General features: G+C 43.3%; 1 protein-coding gene across 3 annotated transcripts in view; it reads right to left on the reverse strand.

Annotated features, from left to right (window-relative positions):
• The window catches only part of RLF (RLF zinc finger), a 117,177-nt gene that overhangs the window by 82,872 nt on the left and 13,209 nt on the right, over positions 1-21,096 (reverse strand). Inside the window, exons 3-4 of one of the 3 annotated variants that reach the window (XM_073317642.1) lie at positions 12,604-12,685; positions 6,757-6,889 (exon numbers count right to left, since the gene is read on the reverse strand). In XM_073317642.1, coding sequence (XP_073173743.1) covers positions 6,757-6,889; positions 12,604-12,685 — 215 coding nt within the window. Of the gene's footprint in view, positions 1-6,756; positions 6,890-7,794; positions 11,189-12,603; positions 12,686-21,096 lie in introns of those variants that run through there. The other 2 variants (XM_073317643.1, XM_073317644.1) reach the window with 2 other exon arrangements.

Genomic DNA, 21,096 nt, shown 5'->3' on the forward strand with positions numbered 1-21,096 from the left:
TGAAGCAAATACTCACCAACAACCACATACCACACAACAGAACCACTAACCCAGGAACTTATCCTTGCAACAAAGCCCGTTGCCAATTGTGCCCACATATCTATTCAGGGGACACCATCACAGGGCCTAATAACATCAGCCACACTATCAGAGGCTCGTTCACCTGCACATCCACCAATGTGATCTATGCCATCATGTGCCAGCAATGCCCCTCTGCCATGTACATTGGTCAAACTGGACAGTCTCTACGTAAAAGAATAAATGGACACAAATCAGATGTCAAGAATTATAACATTCATAAACCAGTCGGAGAACACTTCAATCTCTCTGGTCACGCAATCACAGACATGAAGGTCGCTATCTTAAAACAAAAAAACTTCAAATCCAGACTCCAGCGAGAAACTGCTGAATTGGAATTCATTTGCAAATTGGATACTATTAATTTAGGCTTAAATAGAGACTGGGAGTGGCTAAGTCATTATGCAAGGTAGCCTGTTTCCTCTTGTTTTTTCCTACCCCCCCCCCCCCAGATGTTCTGGTTTAACTTGGATTTAAACCTGGAGAATGGTCAGTTTAGATGAGCTATTACCAGCAGGAGAGTGAGTTTGTGTGTGTATGGGGGTGGGGGGGATGTGAGAAAACCTTGATCTATGCAGGAAATAGCCCGACTTGATTATGTAAAGAGTTGTCACTTTGGATGGGCTAGCACCAGCAGGAGAGTGAATTTGTGTGGGGGGGTGGAGGGTGAGAAAACCTGGATTTGTGCTGGAATTGGCCCACCTGTTGATCACTTTAGATAAGCTATTACCAGCAGGACAGTGGGGTGGGAGGAGGTATTGTTTCATGATTTCTGTGTGTATATAAAGTCTGCTGCAGTTTCCACGGTAAACATCTGATGAAGTGAGCTGTAGCTCACGAAAGCTCATGCTCAAATAAATTGGTTAGTCTCTAAGGTGCCACAAGTACTCCTTTTCTTTTTGCGAATACAGACTAACACGGCTGTTCCTCTGAAACCTGTCACTCTCCTAAGGAAACTTTTTCACAACATCCAACCCAAACCTCCCCCACTGCAACTGGAGACCATTACTCCTTGTTCTGTCATCTGGTAACACTGAGAATAGTCTACATCCATCCTCTTTGGAACTCCCTCTCAGGTAGCTGAAAGCAGCTATCAAATTCCCCCTCATTCTTCTCTTCTACAGACTAAATAAGCCCAGTTCCCTCAGCCTCTCCTCATAACTCATGTGCTCCAGCCCCCTAATCATTTTTGTTACCCTCTGCTGGACTCTTTCCAATTTTTCCACATCCTTCTTGTAGCGTGGGGCCGAAAACTGGACACAGTACTCCAGATGAGGCCTCACCAACATCGAATAGAGGAGAACGATCACATCCCTCAATCTGCTGGCAATGCCCCTACCTATACAGCCTAAAATGCCGTTAGCGTTCTTAGCAATAAGGGCACACTGTTGACTCATACCCAGCTTTGCGTTCACTGTAACTTCTAGGTCCTTTTCTGCAGAACTGCTGCCAAGCCATTCGGTCCCTAGTCTGTTGCAGTGCATGGGATTCTTCAGTCCTAAGTACAGGACTCTGCACTTGTCCTTGTTGAACCTCATCAGATTTCTTTTGGCCCAATCTTCGGATTTGTCTAGGGCCCTCTGTATCCTATCCCTACCCTCCAGCATATCTACCACTCCTCCCAGTTTAGTGTCATCTGCAAACTTGCGGAGGGTGCAATCCATCCCGTCATCCAGATCATTAATAAAGATACTGAACAAAACCGGCCCCAGGACCAAACCTGGGGGCACACCGCTTGATGCCAGCTGCCAACTAGACATGGAGCCATTGATCACTACCAATTGAGCCAGACGATCTAGCCAGCTTTCTATCCACCTTATAGTCCATTCATCCAGCCCATACTCCTTTAACTTCCTGGCAAGAATACTGTGGGAGACCTATCAAAAGCTTTACTAAAGTCAAGGAACAACACATTCACTGCTTTCCCCTCATCCACAGAGCAAGTTATGTCGTCATAGAAGGCAATTAGGTTAGTCAGGCTGACTGTTCCTGATCACTTTGCTCTCCTCTAAGTGCTTCAGAATTGATTCCTTGAGGACCTGCTCCATGATTTTTTCAGGGACTGAGGGGAGGCTGACTGGCCTGTAGTTCCCTGGATCCTCCTCCTTCCCTTTTTTAAGGATGGGAACTACATTTGCCTTTTTTCCAGTCTTCCGGGATCTCCCCCAATCGCCATGAGTTTTCAAAGATAATGGCCAATGGCTCTGCAATCACACCCACCAACTCCTTTCGCACTCTCGGATGAAGTGCATCCGGACCCATGGACTTGTGCTTGTCCAGCTTTTCTAAATAGTCCCGAACCACTTCTTTCTCCACAGGGGGCTGGTCACATCCTCCCCATGCTGTGCTGCCCAGTGCAGCAGTCTGGGAGCTGATCTTGTTCGTGAAGACAGGCTAAAAAAGCACTGAATACATTAGTTTTTTCCACATCCTCTGTCACTAGGTTGCCTCCCTCATTCCGTAAGGGGCCCACAATTTCCTTTACTTTCTTCTTGTTGCTAACATACCTGAAGAAACCCTTGTTACTCTTAACATCTCTTGCTAGCTGCAACTCTAAGTGTGATTTGGCCTTCCTGATTTCACTCTTTCAATAACGCCTGAGCAATATTTTTATACTCCTCCCTGGTCATTTGTCCAATCTTCCACTTCTTGTAAGCTTCTTTTTTGTGTTTAAGATCAGCAAGGATTTCACTGTTAAGCCAAGCTGATCGCCTGCCATATTTACTAATCTTTCTGCACATTGGGATGGTTTGTTCCTGCAACCTCAGTAAGGATTCCTTAAAATACAGCCAGCTCTCCTGGACTCCTTTCCCCCTCATGTTATTCTCCCAGGGATCCTGCTCATCAGTTCCCTGAGGGAGTCAAAGTCTGCTTTTCTGAAGTCTAGGGTCTGTATTCTGCAGCTCTCCTTTCTTCCTTTTGTCAGAATCCTGAACTCTACCATCTCCTGGTCACACAGATTCCCATCCACTTTTGCTTCCCCTACTAATTCTTCCCTGTTTGTGAGCAATCATCTAAATATGGGTAGATTATGTCCCCTTGCTTGCGCAGGTGGGCCACCACCACTGCTAGAATTTTGGAAAATACTCAAGGGGGTTATGGGGAGGCCAAAGGGTAGTACTATGTACTGGAAGTGGCCCTTTTGTCCCAGTACAAAATCAGGGGAATTGCCTTTGTGCTGGGTGTAAGGGGATGTGAATATATGCATTTTGCAGGTCGAGTGCTGCAAACCAATCCCCTCGTTCCAGTGCAGAAATTGTTGCTGCTAAAGTAACCATCCTGAAACGTTATGTTTTGACAAATTTGTTTAGTTTTCTGAGGTAGAGAATGGGTCTCCATCCCCCAGACTTCTTTTGTGTTAAAAAATAATGGAAACAGAAGCCTCTCTCTCTTTGTTGTACTGGCACTGGTTCTACCAAGCCTCATTGCAGGAGGTACTCTATTTCCTATCTCAAGAGTGATTGGTGAGAGGGATCCCTGAAGACGGACGGGAGGGTGGAGAGGAACTGGATGGAGTAGCCGGTCCCGATGATCTCTAATACACACTTGTCGGCAGTGATAGTACGCCAGAATGAGTAGAATGGTACCAGATGGTCTGTAAACGGATGGTTGGTGGAACATGGAGTTAGCAATCAAGCCCTTGACCAAACCCTTAAATTTGGTGTTTGGAGGCCAGTTGCTGTGATGTGGAGGGCTGCGAAGAATTTGATCTTCGTTTGGGTGGTCTTTGCCAACATCTTTGAGGATCATACTGTCTCTGGTCCTGTGTGTACGGAGCCTAGGACGTTGTGATGTATAGTACCTGCCCTGTTTGTGTTTTGTGGAAGGTATATAGATGCCTAGAGATCTAAGAGTGGCTCTCGAGTCCTTTAAGGAGTGAAGTGACTCATCAGTCTTGCAGGCAAACAGCTTCAGACCCTTAAAAGAAAGGTCCTCTACTGTAGATTGCACCTCCCTTGGTAACCCCAACAGGTGCAGCCAGGAGGCCCGGTGCATTACTATGGCAGTTGTGATGGTCCTCGCCACCATGTCAGGGGAATCCAATGATGCCTGAGGGGCTGTTTGAGCTATAAGGTGGCCTTCAGAAATGAATGTAAACTTCTCTCTCTTTTCCTCTGGTATAAGTTCAATAACGTCTGCTAATTTGTAATATGTCGTGTGGTCATATTTTGCCAAGAGAGCTTCATAATTGGCATTTTTAAATTGTAATGTTGCTGATGAGTAGGCCTTGCGGCTGAGTAAATCCAGCCTTTTCCACTCCTTATCATAAGGTGTGGACCTGGAATAATGTTGCCTGCCTCTTTCATTAACAGCATCCACCACAGCAGAATTTGGCTGGGGGTGGGAAATATACAAATTCTAGCCCCTTCAAAGAGACATAATACTTTTTGTACACCCTCTTACACATAGGTGGGATTGTGGCGGGGGTTTTCCAAATGATTGTGGTGGGCTCTATAATGGCCTCGTTTATGGGGAAGGCAATCTTGGAAGATGTCGATGTGCGGAGTATGTCCAAGAGACTGTGCTGAGATTTAGTAACCTCTTCAAGAAGGATTTGAAGTGTGTCAGCTATTCTTTTAAACAGTTCCTGAAACTGTTTGAAATAGTCTCTGGTAGTAGGGAGCGGAGGCATGGTGGTCTCATCAAGTGAGAAAGACAAGTTCGTTGCAGGAATAGCCTCCTGGTCTAACTCCTGCTCTGTTTCCTCAAAAGTCTATTCCTGGGAGATGTCAGGTGGTGTTACTGGCTTTGGTGAGGCGTGTCTAGAAATTTCCCTGTTGCTTGGTGGCTTGGGAAAATTTTGCCTGTATGCTGCCCACAGGTCCCAGACTGACCATTCCCAGACATGAAACAGGTGGGGGTCCCCATACCACCCTTGTATGACTGGTCTTGGATAGTGTCTAGAGAGCTCTTGTGGCTCAGATCTGATACTGGTCTGCAGGGTCAAGGAATGTTGAGATGAAGAAAGTTCCCCCTCCTCATCCTCCTGGATCCTCATCACTGGAGGTGGGGAGGGTTCAGATGCAGCTGGTGGTGTGCGTGGTGCTGAAAGCACAGATACAGCGTCAGTACCAAGAAGAGGGGACGCAGGTTCCAGGCTCACTGTCAGGCCCTTAGGTGCAAGGAACTGCTGTATTCTCGGTATTGGAGGAGGCACTTGCATTTGTTGTGGTGCCGAGAATTGTTGAGGTACCAGGAAGTAGTCTGACACTGTGAGGATAGGTGCCGATGTTGACTGCACCAAGGACTTAGAAGGCTTTGGTGACGATGCAACACTGATGTGCAGCAGAGAGAGAGAGAGAGAGAGAGAGAGAGAGAGACACGGCGCCAGTGACTTAAAAACTGCAGAGGCACTCGGTACGGAGGATTGTTGCTGTTGCTGCCAGTGCTGTAGTGGAAAGGGCACTTTTCTCTGCCTTCCTTTTTGGAACCTGCCCACTTAGGTTCTGTGGCTTTAGTCCCTGCTGATTTGAAGGTACTTTGCTGCAGCGCGGTCAGTACCTGTCCAGTAGAGCAAGCTAGGGAACGCTTCTTTTTAGATGCAGGTTTGACAGGAGGAGTGGAAGCTCTCCTCTTTGCAGGTATTTTAGGAGACAGGTCCCTCCCACATGAAGCTGAGGAGGAGGAACTGTCAGAAGCTGCCTTCGGTAATTGGTCACCAGCAGAAGTTTGCGTTCCTGGGTGTGAGGCAGGCTTAAATTTGAGGTCCCTTGCTTTCCTTGTGCAGGTCTTCAGATTATGACAATGTGTTTCCCCCAGGCACCTGACGCATTGTGAGTGTCCGTCAGAGATAGGAACTGCCTCATGGCAGGAGATACAAGGTTTAAACCCAGGAGATCTTGGCATTTCAAAGGGAATACCCCATGGCAGGGTGAAGTTATAAAGAAAGAATTTTATTTTAATACAGGGAGAAGAAAAATAGAAAGTCCTAATCAACTAATCTATTATATACAAAAACTGCTAACAAGAACGCCTGAGGTAAAGCAAGTGAAGACACTGCTGGAGCTCTGATTTGGACAAAGGGCAGTTAAGAAGGAAAAGAGAGAGAGAGAGAAAGAAACAGCTGCACGGCGCTAATCAGCTACAATGACAGGTGAGAGACAGGGAGAGCGCACGTGCAGCCCAGCCAGGTATTGCGGTCGAAATTCTCCAACTAGAGGCACAGAGCAGTCAATCACCTAAAGTTAAGCACCTACAGGGACATCACTCGAAGAAGAACTTATTTTTATCCTTTGCAAGTAACCTTTAAAATTCTCTCCCCATCTGCAATGCATGCATTGGTCAGAAGTGGCAAAGACTTATGCAAGTCAATCTTCTGAAAAATTTTGGGGAAGGAAAGAAAATTCCACATTGGCAGGAAAAGAATGAAACATTTCTCTGGCAGACTATTTTTTTAAATGGTGGTTCTTTCAAGATGCTCAAAATTTACAATATTAGAAATGGCCTGGAGCTGAAATGTATTATTAAAGATGATTAATGGACAGAGCGCCAGTGAGAAAGTTTCACGATAAATGCAGTTTATCGCGTGGCTAGCATCATACAGCTCCAACTGAAATATTGCCAAATTCTGTAATAATGAGCAGTTCAAATCAGGATTGACAGGTACCTGCCCCCAACCAAAGGGTACCAACAGTTTATTGAAATCCATATGTTATAAATCAGAATCTCAGTTCTTACCTTCTTCTGTTTCTACTGGTTGCTGTGATAGAATTTTAAGAAGAACTGGATTTTTCCACATGCCTTCCCTAGTAATGTCAACCAATATTTGGAGATTATTATTCCCAAATTCCAGTAAAGCATCATGTGAATCCTATAAAACAAAACAAAAACACGAACCCAAAATCCATTAAGAGAATTTTAAATAAGATTAAATATTTAATCTAACTTCAGAAAGACAACCAACCAACTATACTCTTTTGACATTATACCACAGTATTACATTATGGTCATTCTTGAATGCTTCATTTCTATTGTGCTGTGTTGGGACATTACAACATTGCTTGTTAGCAAGCTGGCCTTAAGTTCTGCAGCTAGGTCTTCAGGTTTCTGCAGCACTCTAGCAGCTTCAGTTAGAGGTTTTTATTGAATTAAATTAAAAAAACATGTCCCTACAGTAGACCCTAAACTATTTATTTTTATATTAAATATGTTTACACCATTTCTTCATTTTCTGTGTGCCTCAAATTTTCCTAGTTTCAACACAACTGAACAGAAGTTGTCAGAGGAGAAGATGGAGGTTTTGGCAGAGGATTAGGGATAGTTGGGGCTTTTAGTACCACATAAAATGTGGGGTGTGGTTTGGGAATTGTAGGATAAGGACATTAACTTGACCATTTTATGAGAAACAATGCAGATGGCTCAAACTGTCATCTTTCAGAGTTAACACTCCATTGAGATGAGTAGGGCTGGTTCACAACCTCAGAGAGAATGGCTATTTACCTTGTAGTAATTGTGGTTCTTTGATATGTTGAAGACACTGTAGATCCCACTGTAGGAGTGCATGTGCCTTGTGCACAGGAGATTCATGCACTCAACTTTCTCATGCTCACATGTGAGAGCATAAAGGGCACAAGATCATAACCTTCCCTCAGTTCCCTCCCAATTCAAAGCTCGTGTTAGTTGAGGACTCCTAAAGCATGGACGGAGGTGGGATTATGGGATTCACAGATTACAACAACATTGAAGCAGCATAGTTATTATAGAATAAGTAACCACCCTATTTGTGTATGTGTTGGTGTGGATCACCCCCATGATAGGTGATTAGCATGCAGTACCACTTCTGGATGGTGGGATGAGGCATATCAGCTGCATCAGTCAAACAGGGATCATAGCACTAGTCTCCAAAACCAGGCGTCCGTTCTGGCAACTAAGTCCAATGCATAACGCTTGACAAAAAGTCAGTGGGTTGCTCCATGCCGTTGCCTTGCAATGCAAATTGGAGATCTCTGAAGCAGGTGGAGGATGTCCCTTGAGCTCTAGTAGAGTAAGTCTTGACGTTCAGTGGGAGAGGTACACAGCCAACTGGTAACAATGAGATACACTGCATTAGCTAGTTAGATATTCTTTGTGATGTGATGACATGGCCTTTGGAACTGCCATGGCTATAGCCAGAAATAACTCAGGGGGGAAATCTGAAAAGTTTGGGTCTGTCGCTGTAGTAAAAAGACACACCAGATGTTCCCCCAGGATTAAAAACTTTTATCCAGATGAAGAGTGGGGTTTTGGGAAGATGACAGGCAGGTTAACTATTCACACAAAATTCTGAGACCACCTGAGGGGCCATCTTAGGGGGAGGTTTCATGTGGGGAGGGTCAGCCATAAGTGCTTGGCACTTACTCTCTCCTGGCCAAAGTGATACCATCTAGGAACACCATGAAGGTACTGGAAGACAGGCTGGAGTACTTCAGAGGCAGCAAATACTCAAGGATCTTCAGTACCCAAGTCTGCACAGGGTCCACACTACGCTGAGCCACCCATATTGAGAACCTCTTCCATTTAGACAAATAAGTCCTTCTGGTGGATACAGTCATCCTCTGCATCAGGATCTCCTGGACTTGCCTACAGCAATCCCCATCCACGGTACTTAACCAGCCAACACCCTGGATGTTACAGGGACTTCAAATTTTAATGGAGTATCTGACTGTGGTGCTGTGAAATCAGATCCGGGCCACCTGGGAGTTGAATCTCAAAAGACTATTATAGTGAGATGCGCCAAATGCTAAGGGCCCAAGGATTAGTCAAACTTGTGTCTATAATGCTATATGTATCTTTGTGAGCTTGGGTCTGTGTTCTATCTCCTCTAGGGGGGAGGGTTACCAAACTTCTGCCGGGAACTAAAATCAATGGAGGTAATTACTGCAAATTCAAGATCAGGTAGACAACTCCAGAGAAGTTTGGGTCAGTTACATATAGTGGTTCACACCATGTTCAGGAGGCCAAGGAGACAAAGAAGGGCGTGTGGTACAATGGGTTGGCATGAACTGACTTATGAACCTCATTTTGATTTAAAAATTGATGTGATTGTAGCTAACAGGGTAAAACTCTGCCCAGAAGAGTTTGAAGAACTGGATCTTGCCAAGGTCTCTACGTGGAAGATAAGGGACACCAACTAAACTTAGCAGGCATATCAAAACAATATAATTTTATGGTGTTTTACCTGTAATGCTTTTGTCCTAAAATAAATGTATATTCTGCTTTGTGAAAGCTGGCTGGTCACTAGTAGACACTGTCATCGTCCCTTCAGCAATCTGCTGGGATACACAGCAAATTTCAGGGGGACTGAAAGCCTAAATCCCCAGTCTGCAAGATGAGGAATTTGGATCCCTGCCCACAGAAAGGTGACAGCTGGAGGCCTGAGATCTAAAGGAGCACTTTTAGGTCTTGGGGGCAGAGATGCCATTAATGTCACAACTACAATAGGAGCTATGAGAAAGATTGTGGCCTTGTCCCTTTTGATTTTGGAAGTCACCCTAGGGATTAGGCAAATGTGTGGAAGGGCATGAAGAAAGCCTGGTTTCCACAGCAAAAGGAAGGTGTGTGTTAACTACCCCAGGCTCATGCCCCCCCTGGAACAAACGTTTCAGCATAGGAAGCTATTCTCCCACACCCAATGATGGAATATTGGCTCTGTGATGGATCTCTGCAGGGAGGACTCATGATAGGGCCTGATGAAATACATCCTAGAATATTCAAGGAGCTGACCGAGGAGATTTCGGAGCCATCTGCAATTATGTTTGAAAACTCATGGAAGATGGGAAAGATTCCAGAAGACTGGAAGAGGGCATATATAGTGCCAATCTATAAAAAAGGGAATAAGGACAACCTGGAGAATTATAGACCAGTCATCTTAACTTCAGTATCTGGAAAGATAATGGAGCAAATAATTAAACAATCAATTTGTGAACACCTAGAAGATAATGTGATAAGTAACAGCATGAATTTGTCAAGAACAAATCACATCAAACCAACCTAATAGCTTTCTTTGAAAGAATAACAAGCCTTGTGAATTTTGGGAGGGGGATGTGGGGGAGAGAAGCAGTAGATGTGATGTATCTTAACTTTAGTAAGGCTTTGGACACGGTCTCACCTGACAGTCTCATAAACAACCTAGGGAAATGCAACCTAGATGGAGCTACTATAAGGTAGGTGCATAACTGATTGGAAAATCATTCCCAGAGAGTAGTCATCAGTGGTTCACAGTCAAGCTGAAAAGACATATTGAATGGGGTCCCACAGCGATTGGTCCTGGGTCTGATTCTGTTCAATATCTTCCATCAATTTAGATAATAGTATAGAGTTGATGTGCACAAATATTTCCAGTCACACCCCTCTTACCATTCATGGAATTTGTCACACCTTCCATTACTTGAAGTAGCCCCCTTCTATGTTGCTGCTGGCGGCAGCGCTGCCTTCAGAGCTGGGTGGCTGGAGAGCGGCTGCTGCAGGCTGGGGCATTGCCATCCTTACTTCTGCACTGCTGTTGGTAGCAGTGCTGCCTTCAGAGCTGGGTGGCTGGAGAGCGGCAGCTGCTGGCCAGGGTGTTCACGTTGTTTGTAGCACAAGAGGACTTTTTTTTAATCCTGCTCCGGTCCTGACCCAAAATATCCACTCTATTTTTATCCCGCTCCCACTATTATGGCAGAAGGTCCTGTGGGACCGATGGAATCCTAGTTTCTTCCCACCCCCCTAGAGAACCTCTTGAGCCCCCCTCAGGAGGGCACACCCCCCAGTTTGTGCACCACTGGCATTGAGAGTACACTTACGAAGTTTGCAGATGATATCAAGATGAGAGAGGTTGCAAGTGCTTTGGAGGATAGGATTAAAATTCAAATTGATCTGGACAAACTGGAGAAATCGTCTGAAGTAAATAGGATGAAATTCAATACGGACAAATGCAAAGTACTTAAATTGTTTTAAAAAATTGGATCTTGTGCTTATGCGATGCACGTGCCCCTACAGAACAATCCATGCTGCCACATACTCGAAGGCTATCTGCAGACTCAGGCACACAGTACTACATCATGACAGGTTTCAGAGTAGCAGCTGTGTTAGTCTGTATCTGCAAAACGAAAAGGAGGACTTGTGGCACCTTAGAGACTAACAAATTTATTTGAGCATAAGCTTTCGTGTAGCTCACAAAAGCTTATGCTCAAATAAATTTGTTAGTCTCTAAGGTGCCACAAGTCCTCCTTTTCTTTTGCGAGTACTACATCAGTTCACATTTTTAAGCATTGTCTTGCAATCTATCAACCTGTTAACCTTAAACATGGAGGAGCTACATTCTCAACCTAAAGTACAACTTTTCTACTCTGCAGTTTACAAGAAATATTTGGAAACCTTTTCCTAGGACCATGAAATCCTTCAATCTATTTTTCAGCAAGCAGGTAAGTTACGTCCCTCTAGTGACTAGAGTACACAAGTTAGACGCCTGCTGCCCATTAATCCGAAATGTAGTTAGTTTTGCTTTTCTATAATTTTGCATTTCTTCTAGACTGCACAAGAAACCACTTTGTTGTTCTCAGCACTAGTGATCAGTGTTATTATGCACGTTTTAACATTGCAAGGGAACATTTAGCATCTTCTCACTAATCCCCACTGCTCAACATTTGTAAATAAAGCGTTTATTCTCAGTAGGTTTTGTGTAAAGCCCTGTTTTACAAAATGGCCTTAGAATACTTGAAGCAAAATAAGTTTTGTTATTCACCTGGTAAATCCTAGCTGTCACATAACCCGATCCCACTCATTCCATCCAAACCAATGTTGCTGAAATCACTCCCATCTTGGAATTCCTCCACTGACTTCCCCAGTTCCGACTTAACTCCCACACATACAAGGCCATATACAACTATGCCTGAGCCTACATATTGAACTTTGTCTCTTACTGCATCGCCACACCCTTAGCCAATGATGCCAGCCTTGTAGTTTAGTTCACCCACTTCTGTCTATGCCTTTTTCCATGACGTCCACATGCATAAGGACAGGTTTCAGAGTAACAGCCGTGTTAGTCTGTATTCACAAAAAGAAAAGGAGTACTTGTGGCACATGAAGTGAGCTGTAGCTCACGAAAGCTCATGCTCAAATAAATTGGTTAGTCTCTAAGGTGCCACAAGTACTCCTTTTCTTTCTTCACATGCATAAGGCTACATTTGCAATTCCTGCTCTCCATGCCACCACCCTCTCATTCAAGTCCAGCCTATAAACTCACTTATTGTTATACATACACAAATTCATATATTCTAAGGCCAGAAGGGACTACTGTGATCTTCTAATCTGACCTTCTGTATTACATAGGCCACAGGACTTCCTTGAATTAATTCCTGTTTAAAATAGAGCTTATCTTTTAGAAATCCATCCAACCTTGATTTAACAGTTTCTAGTGATGGAGACTCCACCACAACCTTTAGTAATTTGTTGCAATAGTTAATTATCCTAACTTAAAAAATTGTGGTTTATTTGCAGTCTGAATTTGGCTTACTTCATCTTCCAACCATTGGATCTTGTTACAACTTAGCGAAATACACTTACCTGTATAGACTGATTGAATCCTAACCATACTTCACATGGCAATTCACTTTCAGGCACAGAAAGCAGTAGTTCAAAACAACTCCTGTAACAAAAGAGCTGTATAAGTAAGATAGCTAAAACATTGCTGTAGCAGCATTAGAAAGTGGCAGGTCTTAGTTTTATTCCCAGACATGAAACTACATTAAGATACAGCATGGTTGTAGCTTAAGGGTTAAAAACAAAAACCAAAAAAAAAAAAAAAAAAAACACACCAGTTACAGGGATGTAGTAATTATCACAAAACCAGGTATTACAAACCCAGGAAATTCAGAGTTAAGATTGGTTTCAGAGTAACAGCCGTGTTAGTCTGTATTCGCAAAAAGAAAAGGAGCACTTGTGGCACCTTAGAGACTAACCAATTTATCTGAGCATAAGCTTTTGTGAGCTACAGCTCACTTCATCGGATACATACTGTGGAAACTGCCACAGTAAGATTAAATTTATAAGAAATCCAATCTATGTTAAAGGTAAGAAATGCACAGTTAAGACATCCAAACAACCGTAACTCTGTCCTATAGTGACCTCATGAAATAACCATACCATGACTGAGGGATTTTAGAGTTTGTCACCCCAGACTTCATTAAACTGATTTTTAAGAGTCACATTAGATTTAATATCCCCCCCTTGTGACATCACTAAAGGTCAAAATTAAGGTCAAATTACCAGCATACAGCATGAGCCTTAATATCACTTAATTAAAGTGCTTTGTGTGAGAATCTGCCACACAGTATAATGAAATATAAAACAAAGTCTCTGGAAGAAGCATGTTTCTGCTGGGCGGTGAGAAAGATTAGGAGGCTGATAGCCCATCTCCCCATTCCTGCCATAACAGTCTAGAAGCATACTCTAGCCTCCAGTGATGTCCCAAAACTCTGAGCTGTGGGGGATAAAGGAGTTAGGGTTTGAAAGAGGTGTAGTCAAAGGAGAGAGCCTGAGACATGAGGCTTGGTAGAAGAGGCCTGAACTAAAGTGGTAGTCAGGCCCTGCTAATATAAAGCTAAGTTAGCAAAAGTCAGGGCGTGAGCAGAAGTCAGGGCCTGCCTGTGCACAAGTTCACAGAAAATGCTAAGAACAGGGCTGGTATTGCAAAAAACACTTATATTCTTAAGACATGCCAGGCACAGAACACTCATGTAAACACATTCAATAAGGACGGTATCAGAACACCCTGATACCCATATGGTACAAACACACTCACCTCTCAGAGATAAGATCAGGATGACAACGTGATGGATAGAGATGTTTTGATCGAATCAAGTGTACGAGATAAAGGGTGGTAACTAACCACATCAGAGGGGGAATATGTAATTTGTCTGTACTGGTGTATAAATAGGGGTCTCAGAGAAAGTGTCTTTTGCCAGCCGAGGCAGGAATGGAAAGTCCCACCATTTACTGAGCTGGTCCATTGTTACAGGAATACATGTTGTAGTGGCCCTGTCGAGTCTACGGGATACTAGGACCGTGCTTCATCATCAATAGACATGGTTGGGTGCCTTTGCTACTGAAACAGTTCTGTGGTTTTATTGGGCAGTTTGATCGAGGTCTGCTGTGTCGGCTATCTGCGCATAGCTGTGGCAGCATACTGAAAGAACACACACACAGCGCCAACAACCAACTACAAGAGGTTGTACCAGAGCTGATAATGGAGTTCCACAGTCATGGGCTCACCAGCCAATTACGTAAACTAACTGTTGCACCATTCTTCATGTAGACTCACAGAGAAGCCTTCTCCCCTTCCACTCGGTGTCCTCTGACATGTATGTGTGTGTACTGGGCTCTGCAATTCTCTGAGGAGCTGGTCTCAGCAGATAAGTGGATTATTGACTTTACAAGGCCCATGATGCTCACACAAATACTGTCTGGGCAAAGGAGAGTCATTCCTCCTCCCAACTTGTGGGTAGTATTCGGTCACCTGCATGGAGAACAAGGAAGGCCCCAACACATTCTATGTAGGGCAAGATGCAGGGGAGTAGAGTTAGACAAGAGTGTGGCAGAGGGAGGTAAGTGGGACCATCCAGAAATGGTTACCGTCTGGAGAAAAGGTTCTCTTGTCTACAGCAGTACTGCAGCAACTGAGTTCTGCATGACAGGTTTCCCTTGTGGACAAGCTGGGTCTTTAGCACAGGGGGCAGTTTGCTGCGCAAGGCCCTGTCTTTACAGTGACAAAAGGCAAGAGCACAGCCAGGCTGCAGGTAATACTAAAGCACACAGCCCTGCTCTAGAACAAAACAAGATTTCTCCTTGTGTCCAAGCTCCTGTTAATCACAAAGCAAGGCAGCCCACTCAGCATGACTCAGCAGTTCCTGTATTACAGGACTGCTACAAGTGTAGATGCCACCCCTCTCCAATCTACAGCCATGGGAGGCAAATACCTGCCCTGCCCTCCCCCCCCGAGATTCTTCCAATACTTTCCCTAGCATTAGAAAGTACAAATTCCTTCCACAGGCAGTGCCTGTTTGATGAGCCTCCTGCAGCATTTCAAACCAGCAGTTCACCATCAGAGATCCACAAGTGGACTGCCAGCTGGGGAAGCTGATTGCTTTTGAGGTAAGTGCCCCCTCATCCCCCTGCATTCAAAGGTAGGAAGAAGAATAGAGTGATGCTGCCTCAAGAACAGCTCTACACCGCAGAAAACTTGTCTGAACTTAGGGAACCATGGGCAGTTCACTAACTGGAGTTGCTGCAAGAAGAGACTCCAGAAAGAATGGAGTCAGAGTGTGCACAGAAGGTGACGGGAAGAGCTTTGTTGACACTTAATATAGGCCAAGAAAGATTTGTAAGGCTTTCCTAGGAACAAGACTCCTATGATGCTTTCCAATTAAGATTAAACTAACTTCAGAGAACAGAATTTTACTGAGCTTACAGTAACCCTTAGCATAACTTTCAAAAATGTTGGAGATGTTTTAGCAATGTACTAAAAGAAAAATATAAAATGAATTGCAATGGCACAGGGAACCTTCAAAATAGCCTAAAGTAAGAAGTGTGTACCAAAAAGAGAAAATAGATGAGGACCAGAATGATACCTAATAAAGGTGACAAAGGTATAACTGCCCCAAACTCACAGGGGAAGTAAGACCATCAGCAGTCTAGCCACAAACTGTCAGTGAATTATAGGAAAGGTATTCCTCAACTGTTGGTAACTACATGCCTCTGGCATGTGCTGTCTTTACTGTTAATCAATAAATCCAATCAAAGCTGATTTATCCAAGGTTTGTTATTACTGAACTAATATAATATAATCAAAGTTAAATATGTTATCAATTTGGCTATTGATCATTTACAAATTGATAATTATTGACAACTGATAGAGGGTCAGAGTTGTGCCAAAAGATCAGGAGAACAGTCAGTAGCATGGGCAGCTGCTGGAGACCATGCTCCTGAAACAGCTTCAGCACCAGCTCTTCCTGTCATCCCATTAATTGGAAAAGGAAGATCACCAACCCAAAGCCTCTAAAAAGGTGTTCGAACTACACAGATAGCAGTAAGACCCTCTATATCTACATTGGGGCAAAGTGTGTTGAGAAAATTAAGACACAAAGGAATTTCAGCTACATGGCCAGAAGAAAATATTTTGCTCAAAGCTATGTCAAAAGACCTAGCTAGCATGAATTCCATTCTGGGCATTGTTCAGTTGACCCTGTAGTATCTTGACTGCATGGACAGCAGAGGATGAAGAGCAGATTTCAGCTTTGAAGAATCAATCCTCAGCTGCACAAGACAATGAGACCAAAGCAAAGGTTGGTGGATCTACAAAACAGATCTCAGTGCTGCAACCCAATCCCCTGAGGACATGGAGAGTTAAGGTAGCTGAATTCCTTCAGTGCACACTGCAGCAGATCCTAGAGCTGCCTAACAAAGGCAATACAGGTCACTGGCATCACTGACCAGAAAAGGGGCCAGACTCCCAGTGAAATTCCTTTTCACTGCTGCTACTTAGATTAGGGGAAAAAAGAGTCACAATGATCATCAGTCTCAACACCTGCATAACATAAGTCAAAAAAAGTCAGCAAATGATTCCTGCATCAAGCCCATAACTTCTGTTAAGCTAGTACATTTTAGAAAGACATCAATTCTTAATTTACAGTGATGGAGATTCCACCATACCCCTTGGTAAATTGCTCCAATGATTATTTACTCATGTTAAAAAAATTGTGTCTTGTTTCCTGTTTAATTGGTCTAACTCGAACTTCCAGCCACTGGATCATATAATGCCTTTGTCCATCAGGTTAAATAGCTATCAGAAACCTTCTCACCATGTAGGTACGGATAGGCTGTGATCAAGAATCTTTGATAAATAGACTGCGCTTCTTAAGCATGTCAGTGTAAAAATAGTTTTTCCAGACAAATCATTTCTGTATCTCTTCTCTGAATCTTTTGTCAACTTTACGTGTTTACTGGAATACTGTGTCTAGTTCCTGTGATGGTCTTATCAATACCATCTCCCTACCTACATTGTTGTTTATTAGTAAGGCTACGTTTTAGTCACAGGTATTTTTAGTAAAAAAGTCATGGACGGGTCACGGGCAGTAAACAAAAATTCACAGCCTGTGACCTGTCCATGTCTTTTTACTATATACACCCCTAACTAAAACTTGGGTGAGGATGCTCCGGGGAGGGGGAGACGACCTGAGACCCCGCTGGTGCTAGGGAGGGGGGTGGGCGAAGAGAAGGGTTGGTGGGACTGGCAAGTTCCCTACCCGGCTCCACGTGTCCCGGCAACGGACGGGCAAGGGGGCTCTGTGCGCTGCTCCCACCACAAGTACCGGCTTTGCACCTCCCATTGACTGGGAACTGCAACCAATGGGAGCTGCAGGGGCAGAGCGTGCAGGAGCAGGTAGCGTGCAGAGCCCCCTGGCCCCTCAACCTAGGACCTCCTAACCCCTGCCCCATAGCCCCCCTCTCACACACTCAAACTGCTACTGCTGGCCTGGGGCTGCCCAGCTCAGTCAGCCCGAGCCAGCATTGGCCACTGCAGAAGTCATGGAGGTCATGGAATCCGTGATTTCCGTAACAGACTCGCAGCCTTATTTATTAGCCATTTCAGTGACAGAAGAGCACAAGTTGCTAGAATTCAGTTTGTTATTCACCATGGCCTTTAAGTTCCTTTCCAGGATGCAATCCCACATCCTGCAAGTGTCATCTGTACTGTTTGTTCCTAGATTTGCATTTGGCTTTATTAAAACTGACTGAGCCCAGCTTACCTAGCAACCTAGATAGTTCGGTATAATTGACCGGTCCACCTTATTTACAACTACAGTTTGTAGCATATGCAAATTTCCAAACACATATATAAAAATACTATGTAGTCTGTAGGACCCTATTCAAGACACATGCACTGGATGACTCCCCATAAACAACTACATTTTGAGTTCTGTTAGTTAGCTTTATTCCAGTTAATGTGTCATGTGGATTTTGTATAGTGCTGATATTTAGTAAGAATATTATGCAGTACTAAGATAAATGCTTTATCAAAGTCTACATATACAATCTTTGAGGGACCCCACTAGAACAATGGCATCTGATGACTGTCCATTAACAATTACATTGATGTTAGCCCGTTTTCAATACATTTCACATGTTATATTAATTTTGATATCAGAATGTCATGCAGTATTCTACAATGCTTGACTGAAACCCAGTAAGATCAACACATTTACAATTTCATGAAAAAGTGGTATCAAGTGTGTCTGACAGACCTGTTTTCCATTAAATCATGTTAATTGACAGTAACAATGCTACCATCTTTCAGTTTTGTAACAGCCATTCCATTACTTTTGCTTGGTATCGGTCTTAGAGGCTTATAACATAAGAACAGCCATACTGAGTCAGACCAAAGGTCCATCTAGACCAGTATCCTGTCTTCCGACAGTGACCAACGCCAGATGCCCCAGAGGGAATGAACAGAATAGGTAATTATCAAGTGATCCATCCCCTCTTGCCCATTCCCAGCTTCTGGTAAACAGAGGCTAGACACACCATCCCTGCCCATCCTGGCTAATAGCCTCCATGAACTTATCTAGTTCTTTTTTGAACCCTGTTATAGTCTTGGCCTTCACAACATCCTCTGGCAAGGAGTTCCACAGGTTGACTGTGCAGTGTGTGAAAAAATACTTCCTTTTGTTTGTTTTAAACCTGCTGCCTATTAATTTCATTTGGTGGCCCCTAGTTCTTGTGTTATGAGAAGAAGTAAACAACAATTCTATCATATTCCCCCCTTAGTCTTTTTTCCAAGCTTAAAAGTCCCAGTCTTATTAATCTCTGCTCATACGGCAGACATTCCATACCCCTAATCATTTTTGCAGCCCTTTTCTGAACCTTTTCCAATGCCAACATATCTTTTTTGAGATTGGGCAACCACATCAGCACACAGTATTCAAGATGTGGGCATACCATAGATTTATATAGAGGCAATATGATATTTTCTGTTTTATTATCTCTCTCTTTCTTAATTATTCCCAACATTCCTTTAGCTTTTCTTACTGCTGCTGCACATTGAGTGGATGTCTTCAGAGAATTATCCATAATGACTCCAAGATCCCTTTCTTGAGTGGTAACAGCTATTTTAGACCCCATCATTTTATATGTATAGTTGGAATTATGTTTTCCAATGTGCATTACTTTGCATTTATCAACACTGAATTTCATCTGCCATTCCGTTGCCCAGTCACCCAGTTTTGAGAGATCCTTTTGTAGTTCCTCACAGTCTGCCTGGAACTTAACTATCTTGAGTAGTTTTGTATCGTCTGCAAATTTTGCCACCTCACTGTTTACTCCTTTTTCCAAATCATTTATGAATATGTTGAATAGGACTGGTTGCAGTACAGACCCCTGGGGGACACCACTTTTTACCTCTCTCCATTCTGAAAACTGACCATTTATCCCTAACCTTTGTTTCCTATCTTTTAGCCAGTTACCAATCCATGAGAGGATATTCCCTCTTATCCTATGACAGCTTACTTTGCTTTGGTGAGGGACCTTGCTAGAGGCTGTCTGAAAATTTAAGTACACTATATTCACTGGATTCCCCTTGTCCACATGCTTGTTGAACCCCTCAAAAAAATTCTAGTGGATCGATGAGGCATGATTTCCCTTTACAAAAACCAAGTTGACTCTTCCCCAACAAATTATGTTCATCTATGTGTCTGACAATTTTGTTCTTTACTCTAGTTTCAACCAGGGATCACCTCTGGCTCCATTTTTAAAAATTGGCATCACATTAGCTATCCTCTAGTCATTTGGTACAGAAGTGGATTTGAATGATAGGTTACAAACTACAGTTAAATGTGAAATTGCCGAATTACTGAGTTCCTTCAGTACTCTTGGGTCATCATATCTGGTCCTGGTGACTTATTACTGTTTAGTTTATCAGTTTGTTCCAAAACCTCCTCTAAATGACACCTCAATCTGGGACACTTCCTCAGATTTGTCACCTAAAAAGAATGGCTCAGGTTGGGAATCTCCCTCACATCCTCAGTCGTGAAGACCAATGCAAAGAATTCATTTAGTTTCTCTGCAATGGCCTTATCGTCCTTGAGTGCTCCTTTAGCATCTGGATTGTCCAGTGGCACCACTTGTTTTTTAGCAGACTTCCCGCTTCTGATGTACTTAAAAAAAAATTGCTATTACTTTTCGAGTCTTTGGCTAGCTGTTCTTCAAATTCTTTTTTGGCCTTTCTAATTATGTTTTTATACATCACTTGCCAGAGTTTATGCTCCTTTCTATTTTCTTCACAAGGATTTAATTTCCACTTTTTAAAGGATGCCTTTTGGTTTCTCACTGCTTCTTTTACTTTGTTGTTTAGCCACGGTCGCACTTTTTTTGGTTCTCTTACTATGTTTTTTAATTTGGGGTACACATTTAAGGTGAGCCTCTATTATGGTGTATTTTTAAAAGTTTCCATGCAGCTTGCAAGGATTTCACTTTTGGTACTGTACCTTTTAATTTCTGTTTAACTAACTTCCTCATTTTTACGTAGTCCCTCTTTCTGAAATTAAATGCTGCTGTGGTGATTTCCCTGCCATAGGAATGTTAAATTTAATTATATTATGGACACTATTACCAAGCAGTCCAGCTATATTCATCTCCTGGACCAGATCCTGTGCTCCACTTAGGATTAAATCAAGAATGGTCTTTCCTCTTATGGGTTCCAGGATTAGCTGCTCCAAGAAGCAGGCATTAAGGTGTCAAGAAACTTTATCACACATTGGTACCTGCTTTGCGTTTTGTCAAAATCGGTAGTGAAAGCGTTCTTAAAACGAACAACATGCTGGGTCGTCATCTGAGACTGCTATAACATGAAATACATGGCAGAATGAAGGTAAAAAAAGAATAGGAGACATACCATTCTCCCCCAAAGAGCTGAGTCACAAATTTAATTAACATTTTTTTTTTTTAAATGAGCGTCCTCAGCATGGAAGCACATCCTCCAGAATGGTGGCCGAAGCACAAAGGGGC

This window comes from Lepidochelys kempii, chromosome 19, assembly GCF_965140265.1.
Source record: "Lepidochelys kempii isolate rLepKem1 chromosome 19, rLepKem1.hap2, whole genome shotgun sequence".
In the NCBI taxonomy this organism is placed as follows: Eukaryota; Metazoa; Chordata; order Testudines; family Cheloniidae; genus Lepidochelys; species Lepidochelys kempii.